Source organism: Muntiacus reevesi, chromosome 3 (assembly GCF_963930625.1).
Source record: "Muntiacus reevesi chromosome 3, mMunRee1.1, whole genome shotgun sequence".
NCBI classification, from domain to species: domain Eukaryota; kingdom Metazoa; phylum Chordata; class Mammalia; order Artiodactyla; family Cervidae; genus Muntiacus; species Muntiacus reevesi.
Genome location: NC_089251.1, coordinates 72830736 through 72853539, shown reverse-complemented (window position 1 = coordinate 72853539; position 22804 = coordinate 72830736). Strand labels below are relative to the sequence as shown.

Sequence of the window (22804 nt, the reverse complement as noted above, 5' to 3'; positions counted from 1 at the left end):
CTACTGCAAGTTGGACTGCATTCAATGCTAGTTGTAAAAACACCAGCTTTTTTTCAGAAGTTGGTATCTGTACAAAATTGAAGCTTATTTTCTTCACTTCTGTCCCTTCAAAAGTCTTTACACAGTAATGCTAAAACACCCAGCTTTGAGATCCTGAGTCAATATATTGCCACTTTCTTTTTGGTAGCTTGAGCTTCATAGTGTCAACTGACCTTGTGTATTCATTTTTAATACAGTCTCTTCCTGTAGCATGGGCAAATATTTTAAATCTTCCAAAAAAAAAAAAAAAACCAAAACGTTTAAGTTATGATGTTAGAATGGCAGGACTTTTTCTTTAGGGAAGGTATTCAGTTGTGCTGCAATGTATTAGATTCTATAGGTGGAGCAGAGTCATATAGTGTATCTGTATCATGTGTAGGCTCACCAGCTAATGTACAAGGATTAGACAGTGTTCCAGCACCACAGTCACAGAAAAACCTAAAACAAAATATGAAAACGCAAAGATTAGGAAAGTAAGGAGACAAAAATAATTGGGTAATACAGCAAGCAAGTGTGCTACATACATACCTATCATGTCTAATAAATTCTACATCATGTCCCTGATGGCACTTCTTAATGCAGTTCACACATATGGCGTTTCGATCTGTGGTGTTACAAGTGTGACATCTAAAAAACAAAAGCTTATGTTATTTTCCTCGATCATCTTATTCAGAATACTTCAATCTGTTATATATTACCCTATGACCTTTGGCTTTTAAGAGGACCAAAATTTTTGTGGTTCTAGTCTACTGCTGAACAGGGACTTCAGTGGAATATAACAATTTCCTATTTTGTGTCTCCCAAGGAAAACAAGTAGCTACCTTTACTGAATCAATACAGTGGAGAGGGGAATTAAAACCACTCATGGTAGCTAGGATATAAGGAACACTTAATGACAATCTAGGAAAACAATATAAATGTTTTGCATTTTCAGTGCTATCTACACTTACTACAGTACTACATTTTCCCACATTTTATGGTCTCAAACACAGGATCCTCCAAGACCATCACAGAACTTAATGTGGACAGCTAATGATTTTCAGTTACATTCTATTAGCAAGTACCCAGTTTACTTTCTTTTAGCTCATATACTTAAGGGAAAGCTAAAAATGTTGAGTTCTTGTCAGTGTAGAAAAGAAAACCTTAGTACCTCCTTTTTTTAAGATAACTGAGAAATATACCTGTAGAAATCATGCATGGGATAGCTGGTATAACTTGATATTTTATATAAACACTGGCCTCTACTAACAGCCTTTTCTATGGCGTCTTGATTGTTCATTATTTTGTTATCTGCAATGAAAGAAAGAATAATATTCTATAGTATAAAGACAAGATAGAGTTTTTAAGAGCTTTAAAAGAGGCTAATCAATCAATGAAGTAAAAAAAAAAAAAAAAATAGAAATGAGTTTTCCTTGTACAAGGTACTCCCAACTATTCAGAATAAGTTGAAACAAAACTCTTTCAAAATACATCTCTTGAGTTGCTGGTTAACTACTAGTGACAGAAGAATTATTGAATAGCAGTGGCTTCTGATTATCTTCTCATGGCATATTTAGTGCACTTATAGGCAGAACACAAGATTCCAACATACCTTTCATTGTCACATTAACACCAGATGCTAAAAATAAGCCTCCAAATCGGTTGTTAAAAATTTGATTGCCTTCTAGTGTTGCAGTTGCATGATTTGTAATTTCAATACCTGAAGCAAAATTTACAAACAGCAGATGCATCACTTTATATAGTTTCTTAAAATAAACCTGAAATATAGCAAATGTAGTAAACTAGTTCTTTTATATAAAAAGTATATTAAATGTAGTAAACTGTATTAATTCCTAACATCTAAAGAAAAAAATGGAAGCTTATTTGAATCACTTAGTTCCCTATCCTTGCTAAAGGCTGATTCATGTCAATGTATGGCAAAAACCACTACAATATTGTAATTAGCCTCCAACTAATAAAAATAAATGAAAAAAGGAAGGAATAATACTTTATTGATAATGACATTATTTTAAAATCTCTCTCCAACTAAGATGACAGGGCCCAGAAATATGCGTAGGCAGGAGCTAGATGGTTATTTGGAATTAAGAGAAATTGTCTTTACTGGCAAAAAGTTGAATATATGCATAATACTTGAATTTTACTTACCAGTATCTTTAAAAATTTAAACATTGTTTGTGAGGCCAGAGGGCTTGCATTTTATCTTAAATTTATTCCCAATGGTAGCCAGTATTTACTCTATCCAATTAATGATTCTTAATTACTACTGAACTACAAGAACAATATTATAAGTTTGGCTTAGAGTAGAAGAATCCAAAACTTAGATTGTGTGAGCTCAGTCAGTAAGTCATGTCCAACTCTGCAACCCTGTGGACTGAATCCAAAACTTGGATTAGGTGCTCTTATAAGCAATTGTAAACAAGCACTTGGCCGAATTCTGCAGCACACTGCACACCTTTAGTTATTAAGAAGAGATGATATACCAAGAATCAGTTTAATGTACAGCAAACAAGCTACAGGTAACAAAAGAAAATACAAACCTGCAGCAAATCCATCAAATATTCTGTTTTTCCTCAAGACTGGATGACTATTAGTGCTGATTAAAACACCTGCTTGAGCATTCCTGAAAATATCATTTTCTTCAAGGAGACCTATAATGAAAAATTTCCCCAGGTTAAGGCTAATCCACATAGCAAATTTTACTGTCTTTTTGGTGGTATTTAGGTTTTCTTTTAGTTTCTTATTGACTGTAAAATTCATAGGACTAATTTTTCAACTAAAAAGAAAGTTTAGTAATTCACAAATTTTAAAAGTAGAATTTAACCAAAAATTTTAAAATTAGCAGATAACCATTCTAACCCATAAATTGGAAGTCCCATGGTTGCAAGGACCACGTATAGCTTACCACTGCATCCCCAGTGCCCAGGCACAAAGCATAAAGCTGATTCTTACTCAACACTGCTGAATTAATTCCTTTGAAATATTTTTAGGATCTTTGCATTCTCCATGCTTTAGGTTCAAGCCCCAATTCTTTCTGGCCACTATCAGCATTCCTTGATCAGTTTCTTTACTTCAGTCTCTTTTCTGCTGTTTCCCCAGTTTCCTACAACTCTTATCCCTTTATCAGTATAAAAAACTTAACGAATAAAGTTTAATTTAACTTGCTGTTTACAGTCTTTCAAAATATTCCCCCAACCTACCCCTCTACTGTAGTGTAGGTTTCACTACATTACCTAAACTTTGAATATGCTATACATTTTTATCCCTACTGCCTTTGATTTATATTATTTCCTCTTTCTACAGTGTCTTCCCATAGTCTTTCTTCTTAATGTCACTTCCTCTGGGAGGTTTTTGGTTTTCCTCTATCAAATTAATTATTCTCTCTTCTGGGATGATAACAATGATTAAGAGTAGACTGAGGAATCAGACTTCATACCTTCAAACACTGACTTAACCACTTAACCACATCCAAACTGGGCAAATTACTTTTCGTTATCTCAATTTCCTTATCAGTAAAATAGGCATAATAGCACCTACCACAATAGGGTTATTATGAGGATTAGTTAATACATGTAAAAGTACACAGTACTAAATAAATATTAACATTACTCCTATAAAACCTACTTATGTACAGTGAATCATATTTAGTTATGTACTAGTGTTTCTCTGCTCCCTGAAGACATGAAATGCTTTTATTTCTGTACACATCTGACCTATCTGTAATTGTTAAGTATTAACCTGTAAACTCCTTTCCCCCTAGAAAAGACTATTCCAAGTGCATGAGTGCATGCGTGCTAAGTCACTTCAGTTGTGTCCGACTCTGTGATCCCATGAACTGCGGCCCTGTCCATGGGATTCTCCAGGCGAGAATACTGGAGTGGGTTGCCATGCCCTCCTCTAGGGGATCTTCTTGACTCAGGGATCAAACACATGTCTCCTACAACTCTTGCACTGCAGGTGGCTTCTTTATACCACTGAGCCACAGGATAAGCCTGATTATTCCAAGACCCTACTGCTAATCTTGTAGATGTCCACTATAGGCTCCTCAAGTACTATTGCTAAGGTCTAGTCCAAACTACTACATACATACAAAGCCTTTTCATTACACTGCATGTATAAAAACAAAGCCTTTAATGATTTGGGCCCTGCCCCCTTTCCAGCCTCAACTTTCAGAATCTCTTGCCTTACTAAACCACTGTTTCCTTTTAGACTGTTGCTTACAATGTGCCACTCCATTAGACTACAAACTTTCTGGATGTAGTACTGTTTTATATTCACCATTTTATCTTCAGTATCTCTTATCACAGTGTTAGGCACAGATATGTTCAATTATCAAGTATATACTAGAACAAATCAAAGAGTGAAATAACTATACTTTCTACACCAGAATGGCCTTCAAACCCCTAACCCCTCATCTTACCAGTAAATACTCATTTTTTTAAGACTAAGCTCAAGAGTGATTTTACTCCAGAACCTTTTCCAACACCTTACAAATAAAACCAACAATTCTGTACTGTGTTTCCTCATTGTATCTTATAAAGAATCCTATCAGAGGATTATGTCATTTACTGAACTACTAGATTATAAGGCTTCTTGAGAGTCTATGTCATTATTGGAATCATGCTGCTTGGTGGTAATAAATTGTTGATTAAGTCTGATTATGTTAGAGTAATTACTAGCTAACCTTCTATACAAGGTATATATAATGTTGGGTTGTTGATATTTCAGGAATGGTGATAATTTGCATTCGATAGTCTCTATGAACAAAATGAACTGGCAAGAGGCAGGGACTGTGAGCCTCAATGCAAAGTTGATTTGACCTTTATGGATACCAAAGTAAGCACATCTTGGCTTCATTAATTCAATTCTCCAACAAACATGGTTGTGAACCGGTACAAATAAGCAATACTTACTGACTACAGACGTTTTTTATATATTTACAGACCAATTAATTTTTCACAGCTAGTTCTATAACTTGACTTTAAAGTTTATTATAAAAAAAAAGTTTATTAGAATCGTATCACTATTCTGGATAATAAAAGGTCCAGAGAGAGGGTGTAAACAAATTCTGCTACCTTAAAAAAGCCTTACTAACAAGCAGCACACTCAAGGTAGCTGTTAACAGAAGAAAAATTCTGCAAACATGCCTCCTTTAACTCTAAGCACTAACCTCCTAAGCCATCTCAAGATTTAATAAGGAAAGACCATGATTCCCTCACAATGACATTAATTGGCAATGTCATTGATCATTACAGATATGGAATAATGGAAAACTGGGTTTTTAACTAATGCAAAGTTAACAACAATACCTCGACCCCCATTAAATATACAGATGCCACCATCTCTTCCATCATGGATTTTATTTCTTCTTAGTGTAGGATTACTGTCTGTCTTAATCCAGACTCCAGCCATTGCATTGTCAAATATTTCATTGTCTTCTATACAGCCTAGACCTATAAGTGGAAAGATTTAGGTTATGTTATTTAGAAAGTATATTTCTAAAGACAATATCACTGGGGAAAAAAAAAAGGTAAAAGATTAAACATACCAGAATTATAAACTAGAATTCCACCATTCTGTCCTCCCCAGATTTTGTTGCGCCTAATTTTGGGGTTGCTTCCAGTCCTATGGATAGAATAGAAAGTAATGTCATCTCATTGCTTCTACTCCCACATCCCATGTTAACAGTAAGAAAACCCACAATAATCACTGTAAGAATTAACGACATAATTAAACATCACCTTCAAGACACTTTGAGAAGTCTGTCAATGAGGAAACGGGCTTAATTGTGTGTATTTTCCCACAGAACAGACTTAGCTATAGATTATTACCATAGAGTCTCCTGATACGTAAACTAAACTGAGGAGGTTAGATTAAGTAACATTTATTATTACATGCTCCCCTCATATGTAAAATAAAATTTGATCAGGACTACTGCAATTCCAAAAACTGTAAAATACAAGAAAGAAGGATTTAAAACCTATTAATTTTGCAGAATGGGCATAAAACAGAAGCTCCCATTTACTAAGAGCCTACGACACAAAGGTACCTTACAGGTATTACACAGCTCTCCACTCTCCAAGTATGACAGAGTATACCAACAGCTGATAAGGCCTGTCATGCCGGATGACACAACAGTGGAAATGAGCTCTTATGGCATAGTGCCATTCAGCCAAAACTTACAGTCTCACAATTTAAGCCGAGAGTATGACAGAATATGAACACATATACAAAAGGAGAAATAAAGATTGAGCATTTAATAACTATGTAATTTCTTCTATTTACCCTACACACTCACAATTCCCTCCCCAAAGCCAAATGTGAAAACAAAAACATTTACCTTATCTGAACCCCTGAATACATATGATTATAAATATCATTGTCCTCTAGTACTCCATGTCCATTGTCATAAAAATAAACACCAACCTAAAATTAATAAAAATTTATTTCAAATTAAAAAATGTGTTTATAAAACAATAATTTCCCATATTAAGTCAGATATAACCTTACCTGCTTGCCACTATGTATCCTGTTTCTTCTCAGTACTGGAGTGCTGCCAGTTGTCACCCAGACTCCGGCCAGAGTATTACTATAGACTTCATTCTCTTCTATTACGCCTTGTCCTTTCTCATGCTAAATAAAAGTTATTGACTATATGTATCTTGTATAAGCCAAATAATTTGCAGTATAGTCTACCTTTTGAGACAAATTATGACCAAAAAAAAAAAAAAAAGAGCTAACTGGTAACATTCTCTTACCTAGTCTTTACCTGAGTTTAAGCTCAAAGGTTTTATGCTGTCCTTTGTGTATTTTTAGATCTATTATGGTAAGAATAGTAGCACTGGATTTTCTTATTTCATTCTAAGATACAAAACAAACTAAAGTTCTCTCACTTAGGAAATTAATAATCATTTCAACCTATCACTGGTTCAAAACAAGGCTCAAGTTACTAAAATTTTTAGTAGAGGATTTAAGACATGAACATTTCTAAAACTATGAATAAAAATTAGACTCACACCTGGCATCAGCAAGGACCTTTCTGAAATTCTCTACATTTTCTTACTTGAGTAACAGTGTCAGATACTATGATGACAGAAGACACAGGACTAATACACTAATACATAGGTTTTTAAATTTTGTAAGATGTTTAATTATGTTTCAACATCATGTCAAATGTCTGGCTTTTTCAGAAGATAAAAATATTCAAGTCTAGTATTATTAGTACTCAGTGATATGATGATTTTAATTAATACTTCTGGAAAATCTCAGAGACTCATACAGTAATCACACTGGCCAAATTCTAGTTTAACAAATTTAACTCAGACTGCCAACCATTTGTTGTTAGGCGTTCAGCCCATACTGCCATTATAATTAGATATTTCAATAAAAAGGTGTATCTCCTATGCTTAGTCAGTTGACAAAATTATACTGAGCGCTACACACGAAAAATTAAGTCATTCATACACTGGGAGAGAGAAAAAGTTGAATATGGCCTACTTAAAGGCAGACATAAATTTTGTACTCTTCTTTCTACCCCGACTTTGATTCATGAAGTTCTAGAACTATATTTATTAACTTACCACATAAATTCCACCATGCTGGCCATCATGAATTTTGTTATGTCGAACAATTGGACAACTGTTTGTCCTAATCTGAATTCCTGCTAACGCATTGCCTATTTAAAAATAAAAGTTACAATATCAACATATGGAGCCTATTGGAACATAGCAGAGTGCAATTCTGTGAAGTATATCATATTCAGAAAGATACTTATGATCCATGAACATCTCAAGACAAAACTAAGGGAACTAGGAGTGTAAGATGATGCAGAAGGACTGCAGGCAGTCTAAGTATAGTGGTTAAGACCAGAGATGCTGGAGCCAGGCCGTTAAGTTCTGACTCCCAGGAAACTGACTTATCTCCTGGGTGACTCTGAGTAGCTGCTTAAACCTCTCTGTATCTTTGTTTCCTGACCAGTACATGGGGGATATTTAATAGAGCCTACTTCACAGGGTTGATGTAGATATTATATGACTTAACTCAAGTAAGGTACTCAAAAAAGTACCTAGCAATGAGTAAAATTATGTGTGTTATCCAGTAAGTTATTAGCAAAAGAGGACACCCAGGAACATATAGCAGTGTCTAGCACACAGATACCTGATAATTGTTTGCTGAATTAATACCTCAAAAGTTTTAATGAAGAGTAAGTATTTTCCCTTTCTAATTAGTAACAAAGTGTATTAAACTACCACAGAAATTGCTAAACAATGGAGTGAATCTAAGGGAACTCAGAAACTCTGTGAAAATAGGGTCTTAGTTTTATTTTCATTTCTAGTATGTAGAATAGTGCCTAATACATAGTAGATACTCAGTAAATGTTTGTTAAGTAAATAAATGTCACAGAATAATCTTTATTGAGAACTTAAAGAACCTAGATCAGTTCTCCTGTTCAGAAGGTTTCAAAATGGTCCATTTACTAATGACAGGAACACAGGCCAGGCTCTAAAATTTTACAAAACAAAATACATTTACCATAAATGTCATTTCCTTCGATAAGGCCTCGTCCATCACCGAAGATGTAAACTCCACCTTGATTTCCATTAAATATAGAATTCCCCCTATAATCATATGAGGAAAGAACACAAAAAAGAATCTATTCAGAAAGGCTTGCTTGTTTTAATAAAAGCCCAGCCATGTTCATGCGACCTTAGAAAATTATTTAACTTCTATGAGTCTCAGCTTCCTAAATAGAAATGAGGGACTAGATGATTTCTCTTCAATTCTAAGACTTAAAGCTTTGGAAAAGCCATCCAGTATTTGAGATGAATTAGCATTTTTTTTTTTTGAGCTTTCTGAAAGAGCTTTAATAAGGTACCTTGGGAACTCAATTCATTAAGGAAAAAAAATCAGGTTGGTTTAACTATAACAGATGTTTCAGTGCAGCTCCAAAAGTCTTTATAAATACAGTCATTTGGAGAGGTGGTCCTGGTCCTGGATCAGATTATTCCTTGTGTTTCTGAGAACAGTAAGAAGGGGGAGAATTGTGATGTTGGGAATATGCTGCTGCTGCTGCTGCTAAGTCACTTCAGTTGTGTCCGACTCTGTGCGACCCCATGGACTGCAGCCTACCAGGTTCCTCCATCTCTGGGATTTTCCAGGCAAGAGTACTGGAGTGGGTTGCCATTGCCTTCCCCATGAATTAGCATTCTTAAAAATTCCCCTCAAAAGCACTAATTCAGGAAACTCCCAGACAGCCCAGTGGTTAGGACACTGCACTTCCACTTCAGAGGGCCCAGGTCTGATCTCTGGTCAGAGAACTAGGATCCCACAAGATGCGAGGTCAAAGGAAACAAAAACAAAGCTTATTAAAATTTATAAAAATTAAAAAAAAAAAAAAAAAAAGAGCTAATCCATTTAAAAGAACTTTTCTTAGCCCATCTATAAGCATTTGCTGAATAGTAATTAAGATGGAAATCACATAATCAACTTTCATAAAGCCAGTGGAAAACAATTTTACAGAAATAATTCATGGTCATTGATTTCACTATAATAGCCCTGTCTTACAGTCTTAGCCAGTGCCTATAAGACTGGATCTGTGGACTCCCCTGGTGGTCCAGTGGTTAAAAATCCACCTCCCAATGCAGGGGACAATGGAAGATTCCACAAGCAGTGGGGCAACTAAGCCCATGTGCCTCAACTACTAAGCCCATGCTCTAGAGCTTCTGCTCCGAAACAAGAGGAGCCACTGCAATGAGAAGCCCACACACTGCAACTAGAGAGTAGAGTCCACTCTCTGCCACCAGAGAAAGTCCACATACACCAACGTCCAGCACAGCCAAAAATAAATAATAATAAAAAAGACTGGATCTGTTTGTTTTCTTGCTGTGGCCAGAGGGAGTGTCAGGAACGGATAGCTTAAAGTTTCGACGCTTTTGTTATTCTTGCTCTTTTTGTCCAAATATCTTGAGATAATTAATAACCTATCTGATATCAGAAAGAAAAAAAAGGACAAGACAGATCATTCAGATTCCAAGAGAAGATCAGAGCCCTATTTACTCATCTATAATACAGTTTGATGATTTTAAAATGAAAATCACAGCATTTGCAATTTTTCATAAAAAATAGGTTACGTGGATTAGATCACTAACAAAAAATAGAACACCATAAAATAAATGCAATAGCTATGTTCATTCAGATGCACACACTTTTATTAGGTAAATCTATTTTATAGTAATCAGGTGTCTAGGAAAAATAGTTAAAGCTAAGTATCTTAAGTCTTCTTATAACACAAAACATAGAAAGTGAAAATATAATTGTCTTCCATAATTATATATAAATACCTTATTGTTGGGTCACTATTTGAGGTAATCCATACACCTGCAAAGTTGTTTGCATAGATTTTATTCTCTATGAATTGTCCTCTTCCTTTTTCGTGAACATATATTCCCCCAGTCTGCCCATGATGAATTTCACATCGAACCACTGTGGGGTTAGCGTAAGCTTTTACTTCAAAGCCTGCTATCCGGTTTCTGTGTATGTTGCAGCTTTCAAAGTAACCCTGGAAAATACAGAAATTAAGCCTGAAGGTAAGGCTACTTTCCAAAAAGAAATGACATTAAAAAACCTTTTAAATGTATACCTCCAAATTAAGTATTAGAAATGTTCAAGAGTTAAGAATGAAACGAGACAGATATATAAACATTTAAATGTTTTAATTTAAGCATTTCAATTTAATTTGAATTAATTAAATCCTTTAATTAATGTGAGTATATTCAAAGCCAGGAAAGAAAAACAGGGAAAGACTTATTCAATAAACACAAATAAATACTATTACTAAGAATATATATTCTTCAACAAAAGGTTTCTTTAAGTATTAGAGAAAATACACTATCATAACCTTAAAAATGTCCCAAAAAATCAACTATTAAAAAGTTGACCAAAGGACATAATCAGAGACTACAGTAAAAGACAAAATAATGTTCATCTTAGCACAGTAATAGAGAACTGACTCAAAATGTTGTGAAGACCTAGGCTCATGTTATACATGCTATCATGTTTAGTGAAAAGAACAGTATACACGGTACTTTAAGATAATATACATTCAATATGATGTCAATTTTATTTGGGAAAAAAAACAACCTGAAGGATAAAACAAGAATATGAGTGTGTGATTAAATGAGTAGTGGTATTATGCATACTTACTGTATTCTTTATGCTTCTCTACATTTCTTAAGCTTTCTACAATGGATATATTTTACTTATTTTCTAAAGATAATAAACGTTACTGTAATACTGATATCTTAAATTCTAAGACCCAGTCAGACTAAATGTTAGAGGAAAAAATGAGAGAATAAAATGACAGCACTCCTAGAAGCCATTTCATACTCGTCTACCTCCCTTCAAAAATTCCATGTGTCCCCTCTAATTAGATCCCCTTGAGCACTAAGCATTTCCTTATGCTACCTCCATGTACTACCTTGTGCTTAATTTGTTATATCCATGTTTACCTGGTTACAAGTTCCTGAGGAGAAAGGGTGCCTCTTTTACTAACTTCTGGAGCATCTATTTAAGATTTTACACATGGTAAGCACTCAAACATGACTTGATAAACTTTTTGCCAAATCTAGTAGAGGTTAAAACAGGATGTAATTCTGAGTATTCTAATATACTACATTATTCAACTCTTTAAGGAAATGTCTCTCTCAGAAGAACATTTAGAAGTAATTTTCAGGTTTCATTTCCCACAAATAAAGTACAAATCACTTATAACTTACCTGTTAACATACAGGTTATAAACTTACTCTTTTTAAAAAAAAATGGGGGACTGCAGCAAAAACAGCTCTTTAGTATATGAAAAAAATTTTTCTTCTTTGATTTATACCAACTAAAAATGGATCGACACCAGGTGTATACAGACTATTATGGCAAAACTGAGCATCAAAGTAACAAAAATTGTAAAAGAGATTAAACTGAAAGAGATTAATGTCAGATTGGAACAATTCAACATTTTGCTGTTTTCATCATTGAGAAGGACGCTCAACTTGTCTCTCTCTCTCTGTCACGAATTGAATGATATACCCTGAATGGTAAACTTGGGAAAGAATAAACTGAGTATGGTCAATTCAGCTTCACCCTTTTTCTCACAGAAGTGAGCTGCCCTTAGGGGAGTATACCTTCTTTACTATTCCAGGAACATTGACTGTGACTAAGTAGGTAAGTCCATTTTATTCTGGGGTTCAGTTAAACAGACCCATTTAGTTCTCATTCTAAGTTGTATCCTCCAATTTAACCTTTAAGAGAAATGAAGTTGATATTTCAACCTCCTTATGCTACTTCATAGCTTTGATTTCTTAATTTGCTCAGAATGCGGCAGGAAAAGGTATGCTATTTACTGGGCTTCTATGAAGATTCCAGTAACAGGCCACTGTCATGTTTGGGCTGTGCTAGTACAACCTGTAGTACTGCAAGTATACTTTGCTACAATACATCTACTAGACAATTTTCAAATGCACAGTTGCTTTTTTGGTGACACCACACATGTTGCTGGATCTTAGGTCCCTGACCGAAGACTGAACCCAAGCCGTCAGCTGTGAAAGTGCAGAGTTCTATCCACTAGCCCACCAGAGAATTACTTGTTTTTTTTAGGTTTTGATCTTGCACACTTAGGAGTCAACTAGGACCTACAAGTTTACTAAGGCAAACAGCAGTCCCTTTCTTCATTCTCCCTTGTCCAGAGGTCCCCATTTTCAATTCTTGTGACCTACTTTCATATTTTTAAGTGAAAATTTGTACTGCCTTATCTTGAGTTTGAAGTTTTAGTATTGTTTTTAGTATTATGATCTCCTATTATGAAAGATGAGATTTTTGCTCTCCTACAATTATCTTGTTCTCTTTTGCTTACATGTCCAGGTAATTCTATCCTAAACTTGCTACTAGTTGTTTAAATCACTTTTTTTTTTTTTTTTTTTGGGGTGGCTGCAAGGCATAGCTTGTAGGGACTCCCTGCCGGGAGACCAGGGATAGAATCCATGCACTTGTCAGTGAAAGCTTGGAATACAAACCAGTTGACTGCCAGGGAATTTCTAATCACTTCTTTTTTTAAATTTTTGGCTGTGCCTGGGTCTTTGTTGTGGTGTGGGCTTTCTCAGGTTGCGGTGAGCAGGGGCTACTCTCTACTGCAGCATGCGGGCTTTCTTATTGCAGTGCCTTTTCCCATGACAGAGCACAGGCTCTACAGCGTCTGCCCTTCTGTGGTTGCAGCTCGCAGGCTCTGGAATGTGGGCTCAGTAGTTGTGGCGCACGGGCTTAGCTGCCCCAAGGCATGTGGGATCCTCCTGGATTAGGGATGGAACCGGTGTCCCCTACACTGGCAGGTGGATTGCTAACTACTGGACCACCAGGGAGGCCGCCCAATCACTTCTTAATGTATCTGTATTCACATTAGGTTCGTCCTGAATATAAGCAATTTTTAGAACCTGCTCTAATCTGAACTGGTTACCATGATCATAGGCACATGGTTATTTTATCATACTGCAATTTAGAGGTTAAAAATGTCCCCTAGTTCTATCAAAGATGGGAGTTGTAATCTGTATTTTTTGTTTTAAGATAGCTTTCAAGAAAAAAAGCAGCAAAAACTTTTTGAAAAGAAAAATCTTTTTCCTTCATGTTCTCAGAACCTCTCACATTGCTACAACTGTGATTTTATTACAGGCAGAAAGGGCAACACTTGATTGACATAGTTTTATAATATCATAGAAAACCAATCTATTGTTATGAATTAAAGGATTCAGTTAGTGCAATTTTGCTTTAAAATACATTTTAATGAAATGCATCTATTTTGTTAAGAAATGCCTTTAGTGCAAAATGGTGTAATGGACTGTAAGTAGAAAACATAATTCTACTTTGCCTTTTAAGATGCAAACCATGAAAGCTCTAATATAAATACAAAACTCCAAGGGCAAGGACATTTTACCAGACTACTCCTCATCATAAAATGATTTATTTCCCTACCAGAAGATACCAGATTGCTAACAGCTTCTTCTAGTATATTAAAACAAAAGCTTGTTAACTTTTCAGCACAAGCATTCCTAAATCTCTAATATATAAGTCCTTAAAAATGATCATTCTACCAATCTAAAAAAATTAACACTGATATCAAAAGGAGAGATTAAATATTTTTTCATTAAAAATTTTTGAATTGAAATAGTCTTTATTAAAGATGACAGAATGAAAGGCATTCAGGAGTTTCTCTTAAACTCTTGCGATAAAAAAGGAATGAATAAAGAAAGAAAAATATGTTATCTTCATTGAAATAAATGTCTACAATCCCAAAGTATACTCTATCAAACACTTGCCTAATACTGTGATATCTGAATAAGGAAGACTAAGGTGAGAGCTAGCAGATGTTACCATACACCTTTAGCAAGGTATATTTCCCCAACTAACTGTTCTAATAAGCAAGCATAACCAATGATCTTCTACTAAGTAGTGACATCTAGTGTCATGAACAGAACACAGGAGAGGAAGGAAATAATCCTACAGTAATATTTTCAAAGAAATAATTTAGGCACAAGAAGAAAATTTGAAGAAACACACTAATGTACAACTTCTATTATCCAAAACTTGCACTTCTTATCTAAAGAGGACTATCCAAAGTAAAAAGGAGAGGAAAACCATACCTCAACATTGTTTTTGTCTACTGTCAATCTATCATGAGCTAAATTCATAAACTTAGAATACATATCTTGAAAATTTTATAGAAACTTGCTACTGCTATATTTTAATTTTACTTTATGAAAATAACACTCTGCAACAGACTGAATGTTAAAAACAAAAAACCACAAAGAATTGGGTAACTGTAGATGTTGATAGAAAAATTATTATTTTTAGGAGTGAGAATGGCACTGTGGTTATGTAAAAGAAAAAGAAGGAATCCTACCTTTAAAAGAAAGATACATGCTGAAATGTTTACAGATGAGATGATGATATCTGAGATTTGCTTCAAAATAATTTGGAATAAAGAAGAGAATAAGCAATGTATGAAGTACAGATGAAATAAAACTGAAACATAAATTGAAAGTTTGAATGTGGAGGGTGGATACATGGGAAATTCATTACAATATTGTCTCCAGTATTATATATTCAAGAAGGATTCCATAAAACAAAAGCACATTAAAAAAATCAGAGATAAAAACCATACTGGAAACACAATAGAAAAAAGAGATAAAGATATGCAGACACAGTATAAGACACAGATTTGAGGAAATTACACAGAATCCCAGGTGGTGCTGGTGGTAAAGAACCGGCCTGCCAAAGCAGGAGACGTAGAGATGTGGGTTTGATCCCTGGGTCGGGAAGGTCCCCTGGAGGAGGGCACTGCAACCCACTCCAGTATTCTTGCCTGGAGAATCCCACGGACAGAGGAGCCTGGTAGCTACAGTCCATGGGACTGCCAAGAGTCACACATGACTGAAGCAACTTCGCACAGCACAGCACAAAGGAAAAGAAGGAAGCAATATAGAACAACATAAGTAACAGAGAAGATAGCTAAGTTTCTAAAGAAAGGAACATATGAAACAGAAAAGTGGTAAAAAGAAAACTATTAACATACAACAAAAACAACACATGGGTAACTGAAGTAGAAAAGCAAATCTCCATCAGAAAGGAAAAAACAAAAACCCAGAATGATCTCAGACTTCTCAGTCACACTCAATTCTAGAAATATAAAAACAGCTACACAATTCTGAGCAAAAGAAAATAAAAACTATAAACTCAGCAAAGTTAAAAGGTTAACGGGTAGACATTCTCAAGTGGGAAGAATTCAAGCTATAAGCCTTCCTTTTAAAAATAAACAGAATCAAAATGGCTAGATGACAGAATAGCCATATCAAGAATGAATCAAAATAAAATCAGGAATGGAAAAACTATGATAAAAGGACTGAAGGTTAATAAATAACTGTAGGAATATACATGTTGTAAAGCTCTAAAGAAAAATAAGGATACAAATGATGGAGTACAGAAGTTTGAAATATAAAGTATTTTTTATAATTTTTCAGAAGTTTAAACATGCAGTTAATTATGACAAACTCTAGAACCATAACCTTTGAAATTCTAGGGATGTCTTATACAGGGCATGTAATATTTTAAAATATTAATTTAAGATAAAAAAAAAATAGCAGAAATTCTTTCACCATTCAGTCTTGCCAATATAGGAGTTTAAATTCTAAGCTGGTCATAGAGAAGAAAGAGGAAAGACAATTTCAGAGAACAGTACAGAAACTAATTTAAATATTTACTCTGATGTTCTCTGAAGTTCTATGAAAAAACAAAGTCAAATTTTAAAAAGGTTAACCTTAGTGATATCCTACCAGTCATGGAAATCAACACAAAAAAAACACCTTAATAATAAAGAACATTCTACCAAAGGATTTTAAAGGATTGTATCACAATACTAAAATAGATGAGAGAGGCCCAAGATATGCTTTATTACCATCTTTTCCTTATAAGTCTATATAATTTATATATTTCCATTAAGGATTGATGAGATTTCTATCTGTAGGATCGCCCAAGATTTGTTTTTTAAAAATTTATAAACCTGAATCTATAAAATGTAAACTGTACTGGGACTGTGTGAAGAGTATATTATTATGATGAATTTTAATAAGTGACCATCAACATTAGGTATTTTAAAAATGAGGAAATTTACTCAGGTTAAAGTTATTCTGGTACCTCAAATCATCTATGAATGAGACCAGACGCATGCATAAATATGATACTTGAAACTGTATATGTAACTCTGGGGCAAAGTCTAAAGGCAACACAGGCAAAGAAATACTAGCATAGTATAGTTTCATTACAAAAATATGAATTCCATTTAGAATTTCATTTAAGAATTACTGCTAGGGCTTCCCTTATGGTCCATGTGGTTAAGACACTCTCCCAATGCAGGGGGCAGGGATTTGATCTCTGGTTGGGGAACTAAGATTCTGCACGCCGCAGGTAGGGTGAAGTTAGGAAAAAAAAGAAAAAATTAGGGAAAAAAAAATATTACCAACACAGGCCTCTAAGAGGGGGTAGATTCTTAAGACTCTTTTATAAAAACAGCAGAAAGCATTTATTAATAGACAAGCACTTTATATGTATTCTATTATTTAATCATCAAAGGTCTTTCATGATAGGCATTATTATCCTCTTGTATAACTGTAGTCAGTGCTTGCAGAGTGGCTAGCATGTAATGGTAGCTGCACTGACTCAATAATTCTGCACTACAAAAGCCCCAAAGCTCAGCTTATACCAAAAAAAGGATTTTGTTCTCAGACATCTAGAGGTAAACTAGTTGACCAGAGAGTTGGCTAGGTGGCTCTGCTGATTTTTGCTGGGGACCAGCTGGCCATAGGCTGATATAGGCTGGCTTCTGTAATGCGAATCTGCTTCACATATCTTTCATCTTCCAATGGGCTACCTTGGGCATGTTCTCATGGAGAAGACAGAGGTACATACCCATTTCAAGCCTCTGGACTGCATCTTGTTTGCTAACATCCAATTGACCAAAGCAAGTTGCGTGGCTGAGCCCAGGGCAAAGTGAGAGGACACTGCAAAATTATGTAGCAAAGAGTGTGCCCACAGGAAGGGGTGAAGAATTGGGACCATCATTGCCATCAACCACAGAACCCAATCCATGTGTGTTGTATAAATGAGGTAGTGCAAGTTCAAGGCTCTGAGAAGTTAAGAGCTGAAGGTTACACAAAGCTATGCTTTGAAACCAGGCAGGATGAATTCTCTGAAGACTCTTATGTTTTGACAACCTCCATACTTTTGCTGAGACCCCCCCCCCCCGCAATTTCCAAACTCCCCTCTTTCCTACTCCTTGGGGAAAAAAAAGCTACAATTTGCAAAAAAAAATGTCAATTTTAAAATTCTAGCTGGAGAAGGACAAGTGGTCATCTCCACTGTGCTTTCTTATTTACAGGCCCAAACTATGCAGCATGAGTTTTAAGTGAACTGTTTTTCTCAGGTTAGTTACCCCAGGAATATAATGAACTGGGGGGTCTATTAATAAAACTATTTACATCTAATCAGAATTTAATAAAAGGGTACTCCTTCCTAGTCTACTTCAGTTTTAACAGAGTTTAGTTTAGTAGACTTCTTTGGAGGTCCAGTGGTTAAGACTCCATACTTCCACTGAGGGAGTACGGGTCTGATACCTGGTAGGGGAACTAAGATGTCACATGCCACAAGTGGTGGGCAAAAAAAGGGTTCAACATGTGTTAGGGTTTTAGGCACAAACAGCTGAAAATAAACTTCCTTTGTTAACAGACAATTTTTATATGTCCCAATTCAATGTTCCAAAGTTGTTTGATTAATACCACATATTGCAATAAAACTTCATCATACCCTTGTTTTTTTACCACATTACAACCTCCTGTCCCATCTCGGACTTCTTAACAAAAAATGTTGCCAATGCTGTCCTAGGATTTTAAAAAATTACTTCAACAAAAACTAGGTATTAGGAATCCCCTAGCAGTTCAGTGGTTAGGTTAGGACACCATGTTCTCACTGCTGAGGGCCCAGGTTCAGTCCCTGGTTGAAGAACTAAGATCCTATAAGCCATGCAGCATGGCAAAAAACAAACAAAAAGCAACCTGCATTAAACTCACTTATGGTGCTTACTAAAAATGCATATACTGGGTGCCATCCTGAAGAATCCTGATTTATTGTATCTGGGTGATTTTTATTCATGCTTACATTCGAGAACTACTGGATTAGACCTTACTCTCTTCAAAGATCATATCAATTCTCTAAGGACTCCATCTTCTCTACATGTAAGAATGTTAGATTCAAGAATTTACAGAATTGATATTGCATACTCATTTTTAGTCTACTTTTAGACTTATACTCTTCAATTCAGCAATTTGGTGATGATAAAATGCTGACACATATTTGAAATTTAACTGATACGATATTAGTTGTTTTTTTTTTAATTAAGAGTAAGTGTTCTTACCATGCCATGATCAAATGTGAACACACCAACGTCACGTCCATGATGAATATGATTCCGTCTAATAATTGGGTTTCCATGATTTTTAACCCAAATCCCAGCTAAAGCATTATTGGAAATTTCATTATCCTCATATATTCCCTACAACAATTAACCAGAAATAAACATTAGTATAGCTGGGAAAAAAAACACAGAAAAGAAAAAAACCCACAAAATTGAAATTAATACCTGTGCATGATCTGTTATATAAAGTCCAACATTTTCACAGTCACTGATGTTACAGTGCTTGATAGTGGGACATGCTCCTTGACCACTAACACATACTGCAGAACCAACTGTAAGAAAAAACATTTATTTAAAATCCTACTGGGCAAAAAAAAAAAAAAACCCCTACTGGGCAACATGCCTGACGGGAACACTGACCTGTGCATGTGCTTCGGATGATACAGTGATCGATGATCGGGCTACAGTTCACGGTAATCTCGAGGCAGTGGTGCGCATTGTGGTGTTGAGCAGATTTGTCATCAGGGTTAAACTGAAAAGTAGAAATTTTGTTTGAAATAAATAACCACAGTCTTAAATGATTTCCATATATGTACTTAAAAATTTATAATTTCTTACCCTTATTGTCATGTATCCAACATAAGCATCTTCAGAACCTTCCATAAAAACAAAGGTTGAATCTCTAGTGTTTTCAATTATAACTTTGTCTGCTACTTTTCCAGGTGCTATGAAGAAAATATTTTAAAGCATCTTATTTTCATCAGACAGATCAAAAAATTACTTTCTTAGTCAGTAAAAATACTCTGCCATAAAACTAATAATTCAATAGAACCCTTTCTACAGTTTTAAATAGGGTAGTTCTTTTAGAGAGGGAATTTTTAAGGAACATTAGAATTGAGTAGGCAGGACTAATACTCTTTTATCAGACAGATAACTTGTCATACTGAACACGGACATTATTTGAGCATCACCATAACTCAAATCCATGTATAATAATACTCTTAATAGAATCAGCTACAAATAGTATTCAATACCAAATGCAATGGCATATTAAAATGTGGGTTTCTTGTGGAAACCAAATCACTACCAGTAGCACCAGAAAACAACATTCACAGAGAAGAAAGAAGGGGATGATGAGCAGGGAGAGAAAGAAAGAAACTTCTTTATTTAAACTATTTTCAGTACTGGTCTTAATTTGGGAAATAATGAAAATTAGTAGGCAAAATTTTTCTATCTTCTCTCTCACTTCTCTTTGACGTGGAAATAGGGGAGGGAAGAAGAAAGGGCAGTAAATGCAAATGTAATTAACTAGTAACAACTACTCGCTATTTTAAAATGCTCTTGTACTACTGTATCCTTAAAAAATTCAGAGAGCCCATAAATTTTCAAATAACTGGCCAGTGCTCAACAAACATTACCATTTATATTTAGAAATGTGACAATAAAAACAACTTTAAAACAGCATGGAAAGTATTTTAAAAGCACATTTGTTTCATTAAAAACACAGCAATAAAAACATTAGCCTCTGTATTTTCAAATAAAAGATAAAACTAACAAATACTTTTCTCTCCTTAAAAACTAAAGCAGTTGGACAAACTATTGGCATCAAGAATTATACACATTCACTCCCCTCAAAGAGAAACAGATACATTTATAATTTCTGAACTCTAAAGTTTTCATTTCCATCATATAAAATATATATATTTCTAATTTTTTCCTACAATTAAGGTATTATCAAGGTTCATCTGTATTTTAAGTAATCAGCATTTTTTTTTTAAAGTAACCAGCATTTTTAAAAAACCCATCACATAAATAAAGTATTAAAATTCTAATGACAACACATTTCAAAATACCTGCACCAATCATGGTGATTGGAGATTCAATATATATCCATTCATCAGTATATATTCCAGAATGAACAAAGATAAGTCCATCAAAATGAGCTTCTTGTACCCCACCAAGGGCATCTTCAATTGTATCGTAGTACTAAAACAAACAACCCCCCCGCAAAAACATGTCAGTATAGAACTGTAAGATCATCATTCTAAATCTTAGAAAAAGACAAATCAAACATACCAACATGTTTTCTCTTCCTTTGTATCTTGCAGGGTTGCTGTAGAAATGTTCAGCAAATCCTGGCTTTACATGTGCACCTTTATACTAAGACATCAAAAATACAAAAACAAAAAACTGACTACTAGTATAAACACTATAAATTAGTTTAGTACTACATGAATTTTTAAAATTAATTTTCAAAAACAAGTATTAGTTAGTTCAACTAATGTTCTGATGCATACTGCAATGTAAAACCTGGAACAGTTTATAACTCAGTAATACCCAGTAAGTAAGAACATGGTTTTTCAACCTCAGCACTACTGATAGTTTGTAACAGATTCTTTGTTGTAGGGGCTTATTCTGTGCATTGTAGGATGTTTACAGCTTCTCTGGACTCTAACCATCAGAAGCAGTCTCTTCTCCAGTTGTGAAAACCAAAAATATCTCTAGACACTGCCAAATATCCCTTGTGGAACAAAACCACCCCACCCCTAGTTGGGTAGTTAACTATTCATAAAGGACCATATGAAAATAAAGCTAAATGTGACCACTGGACTATCAAGGGAATTCTGTGACACTCTAAATAACTACCCAACAGTAATAATTTAAATATAGTTGAAACAGATCCATAGAAAGTATAACTGCTCTCAGGCTATTGATACTTACTGCTACTGTTTAAATTATTAATAAATATGCCAGTAGTGAAAAGAACTGATGACTCCTTTGCTGGCTGGTAAATGTGTACTGACTTGAGAAACCTAGATTTTTTTTTGGCCATGCTGCGTGGCTTCTGGGACCTTAATTTCCTGACCGGGAATTGAACCCCAGACCTCAGTAGTGAAAGTGTGAAGTCCTAAACACTGGACCACCAGGAAATCCCCATGAAACCTATACTTGAGTTTAAATTTTGAAAAAGGAACTATTATAAAACTGTATTTATAAATATATAAATATAATAAAACATTATATGTTTAAAAACTTTTATTTAAAATATATATAATATAAAATCAGTATTTTCCTTTTATACTTCATACCAACTGCTGGAAACTCTCTTTCCATGGATTTGGGTGTTCATATTCTTCTGGATTAATCTGGTAGAATTTGCCAGGTTCAGGGTGCATCATAGGGCGGGTATACTCGAATACTTCCATGTATAATCGTTTCCTGGAGGGGAAAAGGGGTTTAAGATTTCTTCATAAAATATTCTTTAAACAACTATAAAAAAATTATTTGAGGCCTCAAAAACTTATAAGAATATGAAAGAGCAGAATTTTAAATATAAAAGTAAAATTTTTGGCTAAAATAATGTAACTGTATATAAAAAGTAAAGTAGTCCACCTAAAAGAATGCATCAATTCTTTAAAATCTGATTGCTTAGTCAAAGGGAAATAAAAACCACCCTTACTATAAAAGTCACATACAGTTATAACTTAAAAGGATGATTTTAAATAATGATGTTTCACGTATGTCTGATCTCAAATCATCAAATCTTAGGAGTGGAGTGATAGTTAACTGTTATATAATTTCTTATACAAAATAAACATTTATTTTGCTCTTTTAACATCTCCTTTTTCCTTTCCAACACAAAGATAATTTTCTTTCTTAAATTTAAAGTGTACCTTATTTTTAGCATCATAGAATATATATAGTTGCTATAAAAATACAGAAAAGTATGAAAGCGATAACCTACTTTTAATATATTAACTATTAACA

General features: G+C 34.5%; 1 protein-coding gene across 2 annotated transcripts in view; it reads right to left on the bottom strand.

Annotated features, from left to right (window-relative positions):
- Nucleotides 1-220: 220 nt before the first annotated feature.
- Nucleotides 221-22804, bottom strand: part of FBXO11 (F-box protein 11) — a 107496-nt gene continuing 84912 nt past the window's right edge. For both annotated transcript variants that reach the window (XM_065929315.1, XM_065929314.1), the window contains exons 5-23: nt 22126-22255; nt 21113-21196; nt 20890-21022; nt 19655-19761; nt 19457-19568; nt 19262-19368; nt 19037-19174; nt 10377-10594; nt 8569-8654; nt 7617-7711; nt 6547-6669; nt 6377-6462; nt 5585-5661; nt 5346-5489; nt 2577-2687; nt 1631-1738; nt 1221-1329; nt 568-666; nt 221-477 (exon numbers count right to left, since the gene is read on the bottom strand). In XM_065929315.1, coding sequence (XP_065785387.1) covers nt 348-477; nt 568-666; nt 1221-1329; nt 1631-1738; nt 2577-2687; nt 5346-5489; nt 5585-5661; nt 6377-6462; nt 6547-6669; nt 7617-7711; nt 8569-8654; nt 10377-10594; nt 19037-19174; nt 19262-19368; nt 19457-19568; nt 19655-19761; nt 20890-21022; nt 21113-21196; nt 22126-22255 — 2197 coding nt within the window. In that variant the 3' untranslated portion in view covers nt 221-347. The remainder of the gene's footprint in view (nt 478-567; nt 667-1220; nt 1330-1630; nt 1739-2576; nt 2688-5345; nt 5490-5584; nt 5662-6376; nt 6463-6546; nt 6670-7616; nt 7712-8568; nt 8655-10376; nt 10595-19036; nt 19175-19261; nt 19369-19456; nt 19569-19654; nt 19762-20889; nt 21023-21112; nt 21197-22125; nt 22256-22804) is intronic.